The 8,880-nt window shown below is 44.6% G+C and overlaps 1 protein-coding gene across 1 annotated transcript in view; it reads right to left on the reverse strand.

Moving 5' to 3' along the window:
• Positions 1-8,271, reverse strand: part of ZFYVE28 (zinc finger FYVE-type containing 28) — a 28,528-nt gene extending 20,257 nt beyond the window's left edge. Inside the window, exon 1 of the mRNA XM_083726292.1 lies at positions 8,089-8,271. Within this exon, the coding sequence (XP_083582418.1) occupies positions 8,089-8,130 (42 nt within the window). The 5' untranslated portion in view covers positions 8,131-8,271. The remainder of the gene's footprint in view (positions 1-8,088) is intronic.
• Positions 8,272-8,880: the final 609 nt, after the last annotated feature.

An 8,880-nucleotide genomic window follows, 5' to 3' on the forward strand; every position in this document is an offset into this window, starting at 1 on the left:
TTTGGCCTCATTCACTGCAGCCAGAAGTGACCCCTAGGCTGAAAGCAAATCCTCACCCCTGCTATACAGCAGTGTTCTTCAAGGACTGCTTGCTCCCACATGAACATGCATGCATGCATGCATGCATGCAGAAATTACCTTGTATTAATAGCCTGTTTCTTCCCAGCTCAGTTATGGATGTATCTTGATTTAATAACTATTTGTTGTTTGCTCATTTTAAACATAATATGTTGAAACTATTACTTTTACCGTGAGTCCCTCCATGAAACTGTGGGAGGTTGGAGAGCATATTTAAAGTCAATGAATGAATGAATGAATGAATGAATGAATGAATAAATAAATAAATAAATAAGAAAGGCAAATAAAGAGGATTTCTTCCCCTTCCCTTATCTTTCTGGATCTCTCTTGGCCAACACTTACTCCAAATCCACTGCCTTCTTACCATCAAAATGTAAGCCACAGAATAATGCAGCAGTTTAGAACTTCTGCAGAGATTACTACTGTCTGGTGGTCAGCTCTGCTCCTCTCTTTGACCACCAATCCCTCTAGTTGGAGATCATCTCAACCGCAGGACAGACACACCCATAGCCTGTTTCGCCAAGCACTGGACTTGCAGTGACCTGTACAACCAGACCATCAATTTTAGCCAACACAGTCTCTTCCTAGTCACCCACAGAATCTCTTCTTCTTCATACATCGTCCTACTTCCTGTGCCAGTCACAGAAATGAGTGAAGGCATGACACAAGGAAAGTTGGTTGTCTTGGCTATGAAAACTTGGAGAAAACCCAGCAGCATTAATCATCTCTTTCTCTCGCCACCTCCAATACTGAACCACCAAGAGAGAGAATTCAAACGCGTGATCAGCAGGTTCCGAGTAACAAGAATTACTTGAGTTCAACAACAAAGGAAAACTATGGGAAGGAGATAATGAATCAAACCTTATGTAATATGCAAAATGCTGAAAATTGTATCATATGCCAACATGGCTCAATGGTATAGCACATACTCTGCATACAAAAAGTCCCAGATTCCAATCTCTGGCATCTCCAGTCAGGGTTGAGAAAGACCTGTGCTTGAAACCTTGGGAAGTCAGTACGTAGGCCATGTGCAGGGTGGGGCTAATCCTATGGCCCTCCCAATGCTGTTGGTCTACAACTCTTATTACCCCTAACCATTGGCCATGCTGGCTGGAGCTGATGACAAGTAGATCCAACAACATCTGGAGGGCCACACTTGGCCCAGGATTGTCTACACCAGGGCTGACTAGAGAACCAATGGTCTGAGTCACAGTGTAAAGCAGTTCCTACATACCTATAGATCAGCAAGACTCATATGGATAACAGCAGTACCATGTGCAATTCATTAGCAGAGTAATTAGGGTGAAAATCCAACACACACCCCAAATTCATTAGGACTCACTTCTAAATAGACTTGGTTAGGATTGCATTATAAATTACATGTTTATTCCACAGTAGCAACTGGACCATATTGTGTTAGCAAACACAAAGCACATTACTGGAAGACATGGCGGAAGACTTAAAAACCAGTGTGAAGGCAGACGTGCTTAGCAATATGTGAGTAATCTTGCTTCCATGCAAACATCACAATGACAACCTGTTTTCTCTTCCTGATGGATTTATACTAGACATAAATATACAGGCTTGTTTTATTCAAAATAAGTTGTATCCAAGTAGTCTGTTCGGACAACACCTACAGATAATTATTACCAAATCTTGAAATACTGGAGAAAAGCCAAAAGACACTCATGCCAATGTTTGAAGAGGACAAGAGAAAGGGCAAGGATTACTATAACGTAATTATTTAGCCCAGTGCCAATCCAATGAAAAAGCAATCAAGGGAGCCAAATAATTTCAAAGAACAAAAAGATCAGATCAATGTTTTGCAGGGAAAGGGTTCTTGTTAAACAAACCCTATTTTAACCTTTTGCTGATATTACAGGTTTAATTGTAAAATGATACCAAGTTAAATGGCCTTGCTGGAACATCTGGAAGATATTGGCTCCCGAGGTTTTTACTGAAGCCCAAACTAATGAAATGCTGTCTCTCTTTGGAATGGACTTATAGCTCCAACCTAGAAGTGAAGCTGCAAGCTTCTAGGTAATGATGCTCCGCAACACCCAAACTCCCTCCCCCAAGTTCTCTGTAAATAGCATTGGACTCTGACGCCATCTCTTGTGTTGCACTGAGCTTTGGAACAGAGAGAACCTTCTCTGACCACTGATCTGTCTAGCTGCAGCTCATCACAGTCACAAGATCAACACACTCGTTGGTGGTTTCAACACAAAACCTTTCCTCTACTCTCTGCCCTCAAGTCCTCTGGTATGGGCAGAAAACTTGAGAGGGCTGGAGGCGGTTCTCTTGTTTCATCTTTGGCTTTGGAGTAGGCAGAAGCCACACGAATCGTAACACTACTTCAACCTGCTCCGGAAACCAACGTGCTATGAGATAACACCCCCTTATACCTCTCCTTAAAGCGTTTTGTATGAGCACAAGATTTAGAGAAGGCTTTGCAGTGACCACAAGTAACGTCTGGCTAATGAGCAAAGAAAATACTTGTGGGACCCTGTAAACAGGACATTGTGATGCACCGTCATACTGACTAGTAACAGACAGGCAATCGGATCCACAAGATCTGTGCAACCCACAGAGTATGTAGTGAGGATGGCAGAAAGTGGTGTTGATCCACTATTAAAAAAAAGAGAGAGATGTATGCTTAAGACATTTGACTTAAAAGTACAGAGGAAGTTGCCTTGTATTAAGTCAGACCATCTGTCCATGTAGCTCAGTGTTGTCTACACTGATTGGCAGTGGTTCTCCAAGGTTTCAGGCAGGAGGCATTTGCAGCTCAACATGGGAACACCAGGGATTGAACCTGGGACCTTCTGTGAGCAAATCGAGGAGAAGCAAAGAGTTATGTGGGGCAAGAAAGAATTTGTGGCTAACCAATAAGGGTGGCTGACAGCTTTAAGGAGGAAATCACCATCAAAAGATAGTGTTCCTAGAAAAATCATCAGTTCAGGGTCCAGCTTCCTGTTAATTTTAAAAGACATACCAAATGCAGCATAAAAATCATTCGTGAGGAAGTCTTTAGACTACACTAATTACAGCCTGATTCTCTCTGCTGTGATCATATGTTAAAATAATATTCCATAGTTGTTTACTTATGTATTCATTAATTCACACCCAGCTCCATATCTTCCAATCCCATTTCCTGTTGTATTTGCAGTGATTTTCTGTCCTATTTTTTTCAAACAAATTCCTTCCACACTTTTTCCATTCTTTTTCCAAGAAAAGCTTTAATAAAACCTTATTTTTAAAAAGTAATTACAGACTGATTGTATGCAGATTCAGAAGTCTCTTTATGTTCTACAGGACTTGCTCCCAGGTGAGTAAGTATAGCGTTACAGATTTGCAGCAATGTGGCACGTTAATGCAAGGAAACCTTAGCAAATAATGAATATTCTGAGTATGTAACTGACTGGGCAAGAAATATAAGGGCAAGAAATCCAACACATAGAATCATAGAATTGTAGACTTGGAAGGGACCCTAAGATTAAGAATTTTGTGCTCTATGGACTGAGCTATCTGCTATCAACAACCCAATCCAAGTGGCTACAAAAGGAGACACTGCTTTTTAGGCCACCCTAAAATAAAGTTGTGATATTTATTTACATTGTTGATAGCATGTTTGAATCATCTGCTCCTTCTGGGGCTCCTATACTAAAAGAACACTTTGCGTTAGCATGCAATTGGCCATGGTGAGCCACCTGGGCTCTCTCTCCAGGGATGCTTAAATGAAGAGTTAGATTTCAACAACAGTTCTGCAGTTGTGTACTTGGCTAGCTATCATGGCATACCCAGGTAGGCTATTGGAACTGCTCTCTTAAAGCACAGGAGTGCAGCCCATGGCTCCTGTGTGAATTAGAGTGGGCATGGCTGGCTCTAGTCACCCCCACTGGCATTCAGTCTCCCCCCCCAACTGTATGTGGCTGTTCAGGACAAAAAATGTTGCCTATCCCTGAACTACAGAGCTGCACAAAGATCAACAAGATGCAAGCTTTATCTTTCGAACCAGGGGAGTTCAACTGTCACTCACGAGTGACAATTATGCCCCACTTGTTATTCCCCCTCACACACCCCGTTTTGCAATGTGACAAATTAATGCAAGGAAACACGCTCCTTTTCAAAATGCCAGCAATACGCTATTCCCTAAATTCTATTAAGACAGATTGCTCAAGGATAGACGTACGTAACAGATGTTGAATAAACTGGCCTGTGGCCTTCACATTCACTGTCCGCAGAGTTGAACAAATAAATATGACCCCACCATGAGAGAATCAGAGTTCTCTTGGCTCTCCCACAGCTGACAAGCAGGTGAACTGAAGCTTCTCTGTAATGCTACAACGAAGTCAACAAATGACCACACACACAAAGTCTTTATACCGATTTGCCTTTTCATCAATTCTTTATGATACATTTTTCATTCACTCTTGAGAATGTGGATAAGGGCAAGCAAGAGGGGGTGATTCATTGCTGTTTAGGAAAAAAAAAAGTTGGCCAATAATAAAAAGTTACCTAATGTGATTATGAAATATCTGAAAAGGAACAGAAAATCAATAATAGGATTCATGAGCAACTATTGTCACTGGTAAGCAGCTATCTGCTATTTTTGGTTCCTTCTGGATAAACAGCCAACAAAAAAAAAAAAAAAAAAAAAAAACAAGAACTGGATTTTCAAGAGTTCATAGCTACTGGATGTATGAGTCTTGCCAGCCACAGGAATGTTCTCTTTCAAAAAAAATTTCCAAACAATCATGAGCAGTTGGGTCACAAAAATGTTTGTTTGTATGTATGTTTGTTTGTTTGAACTATGGCTTAGTTCTTACCAATGTGTTAACATGCATCTGCACTGGAACACATCATGTTTGAATGTTCCTCACCAAAAATAAAAAATCCCTGCATGTAGAAAACTAAGAATTCAGCGTGATGGCTAGTTTTCTATGTGAAATGTGTGTGGTTTTTTCCCCAAGTTGAGGAGCATTCACAGCATAATTCTATGCATATCTACTCAGAAGTAAGTCTCACTGAATTCAATGGGACTTACTCCCAGGTAAGGGTGTACACAGGAATATAGTATGGGCAAAATGGCTTTTAAAAAATAAATATGCCCTTCAATCTCAGCCCCAGCAATTGAACAGCAAGGCCTTAAAATCAGCTTCATATTACAGTGGTATCTCAGGTTAAGAACTTAATTCGTTCTGGAGGTCCATTCTTAACCTGAAACTGTTCTTTACCTGAAGCACCACTTCAGCTAATGGGGCCTCCTGCTGCCGCCGCGCCGCTGGAGCACGATTTCTGTTCTCATCCTGAAGAAAAGTTCTTAACCCGAGGTAATATTTCTGGGTTAACGGAGTCTGTAACCTGAAGCGTATGTAACCTGAAGTGTCTGTAACCCGAGATACCACTGTAGTAGCATAAGAGGAAACTAAGCACCTTGTACTAAAAGCAAGACCTACAGGTTTTCTCTTCTCAATGCTTAGATTTGAACCCATATGCACTATATTCTTTGTACGTCACCATTGTTGCAACATTTATTTATTTCACAATATTTATATCCCACTTGACTGTAATAAAACCTCAAAGCGATTTACAACACACTGTACTGTTCATAGAGTATGACGAATGGATCAGATAGTCGTTTCACCTACCTAGTTTAGTATGCAATCTCTGACTTTAAGTTGTGTCAAAAAAATATAAAAATATAAATGAACTATATAAAATAGTCTCTTCCTTTCTCCCTGAAACATGCCAGTCACTTGACCCCCACATTAGAGGGTGGATTAATTCCCAAAGTAGCCTTCACACCTATTCCCCAAATCTGCTGGCATTTTATTATTCCTGCTCCAAGTAATCTAGTCTCACACATACCGTAACTGTCAAAATCCATTTGAATGCTGCTCTACTTTAGGCCTCAAACAAGTTCTGGGGCAGAGAATTCCACAACACATTTTTACTTTTATCAGCAAATTGTAGGCTGTAATCCATACCTCTTTGCTCCTATTGCCAATTATTGTTTTGCTTATATAAAATAATAACTCTCTCAATCATAAAGTGGGTTTTTTAGCTCTGCCCCTAAAACAGTGATGGAGAAACAGTGACTTTTTCCTTCCTAGAATACAAGGTGGTTTACAAAATTAAAGCTCATCCAGCACTGTAAGTTTAGTGTCAACCAGCTGAGCTATCTAGCACACGACATAAACCTAGGTTTATTCCCTAGAGTAGAGCTAGCAACCCCGGTTCTGTTTACTAATTACACCTTGGTATATGCTTGGCTGAGTGAAATATGAGTCATAAACAAGTCAGCAGGAAGTCAACCCCCTGCCAGCCAATAGATGACACCGATCCCTGTAGAGCCAGTTGCATCCACCCACAAACTTCAGTTTCACCCTTGCAAAGAAGTGATGGCACAACACCTATTTACACACAAACTTCAGGCTCTCAGTTCCATCCACAACTGGCCCAGATCTCCCTCTCCTAAACAAGTGGTATGGGGCAGCTGTGTTTGGCCACAAGGTCTGGCCTACAAGCCCCCTCCCCCATGGACTAAAATAAAGTGAGACTAAAATACTTTCATTTTAGCATAGGGTTTGGCTGACTCCTAAAACCTGCTATCAGTTACCACATAGCTGGTTTTTCACTGCGCTTATTGGTCTGTTTTGGCTTTAATCTCTCCTGTTGCTGGCTGTTTTGAGCAGCTTTTTAACGTGCTAGAAAGGCAGGAGATGAGTGTTTTCAGCAATACATACCTTGATCTGTCACATAAACCCTTTTCTTTACCCATATGAAATGTATGTCTCCATTGGTAGTCACGGACCTGGATGAAAACTCTAGAAGAAATCCTTAGAGCAAACCTAACCAGTACAGAGACGCTTTTGCTGTGGGGGATCTTCTAGTGCCACTACTGGCAGAAGGTGACAGACAGGAAAAAAGTAGAACATCACAAACCCACATGCTTACCCTGGAGCTTAGAAACAGCATGCCATCTACGGTACAGAAGAAGGTGAATTATTTGAAGGGCTGACACACAGGTGGAGCAAATTTGATTTGTTGCTTGATTTGGGGAGGACCCAAAGCAATGGGTTCAAGTTACAAGGAAGGGGATTTCTCAACTAAACATTAGGAAGAAGTGTTTGATGGTATGAGCAGTTCTCTAGCAGAACAGGCTGCTTTAAAAGGTGGTGGGCTTTCCTAATGAGGTGTTTAAGCAGAGGCTGAATGAAGGATGCTATTGAACTGGATTTCCTGCTTGGGAAGGGGTTGGACTAGATGATATCGGGGATCCCCTCTTGCAAGACTGGGATTCTAGGAAAGTTGAGAAAGAAGCCACTCCGCACCACAGAGCTCTTGACTGCCAGAGACAACAACCACTGAAGGGAGCAAGGTCTCCACACCTCTAAGGTCTTAAGGCTCCAGGTTTACCAGCAGGCGAGAGGACAAAGTGGCGGTAGACGAATGAAGAAACAAATACAAAGGCGTACACAAAGACACACCTGTGTACACTTATGTCATTCCCGAAGAGCTACAACATCAAAGGCTCCTATACTCAGCAAATCACTACCACGCACTGAAACTCTCATTTCACTCCCAAGCGCGCATTGGAAAGGGGGGGGGGCTCATTCTTGACACCCTTTTACACCCGGATTGTGAAGGCAGCTGGGAGAGGGGCGTTTTAAGAAGTTGGGAGGCTAACTCAGCTGTAATCCTCGACCCTGATTTGGCAGCCTCCGCGTGATCAGGATCGCTGCCGCGAAAGAGAAGCAGCTCCCGAGAAGTCCGAATTAAAACGGAGGATTCCCTTCAGAGCCTAAGCGAGGTGGGTCGCGGACGGGACGCGGGGAGCGAAGACCGAGGCGCGAAAAGCTCCCCCCCCCCCCAAACATGCCGAGAAGAGAAAAAGGAGCCCTCACCGGGCCTAGCCCAGAGACAGCGAGAAAGAAACCGAGCGCGAGCCCGTCGGGGAGCCCGTCCCGGCTGGAAAGAGCCCCTTCTCGGAGCCCCCCTCCTCACCTTGGGTCTATGCAGCCATCTGCGGACTGCGGCGGGCAGCATGGCTCGAGCTCGGTGCGCGTCGGCGTCGGTGGGAGAAAGCGCTCTGGCTCCAGCAGACACACCTGAGCCGTCTGCACTCCGCCGCCTGCGCCTGGGGCTGCCCTTTGGCGCCTCCCCGGGGCGGGTCGAGGCGGGGCTTCGGGCTCCCGGAGCGGGACATGGGAGCACCCGCACGCTTTTATCCCCGCCCTGCTCCGGCGCTCGCTTGGCGGACGAGGCCGACGCCCCCTAGCGCGCGCGCGCGCGAGCGAATTGGCGGCCTCGAAGGGGCGGCGTGGGGTCTCCGCCCACCTCGCAGAGCGGGAGGACACCAGCGGCTCCCTGAGAAACGTGCGGAACAGCACTAGTCTCCGAGGGGTGGGGGGCGAGCGAGCGGGGAGGGGGGTCGGTTCTACCGGGAATAACTTTCCGCCTTCCGAGGGGGCCATAGGAGCCAACCCCCCATAAAATAATTGAGGGGGCCTGACCACCCCAAAGTTTATGGGCATTGCCATTCAAATAGTGTGCTTGCAACTCATCATGTGATTGATTATGCGGGGCGGGGCTTTCCTGCCCCCCTCTATTTTATTCAAGTTGGCACCCCTGGAGAGGGCCCTAAGAGTTTGGAAAAAGAGATCATATCGTGATGATGATCGAGCTCCAAAGTGCTTTCTGTCTGTCCGCCCTCGCGGGGTGGGGGGGGGGGCTGCCTTTTCAGGGGTGCTCTTTCGCGGGGCTGGTACTCCAGCCGGGTGCGGGGCACCTGGGGTA

Source organism: Podarcis gaigeae (assembly GCF_964106915.1).
Source record: "Podarcis gaigeae genome assembly, chromosome: 2".
Lineage (NCBI taxonomy): Eukaryota > Metazoa > Chordata > Lepidosauria > Squamata > Lacertidae > Podarcis > Podarcis gaigeae.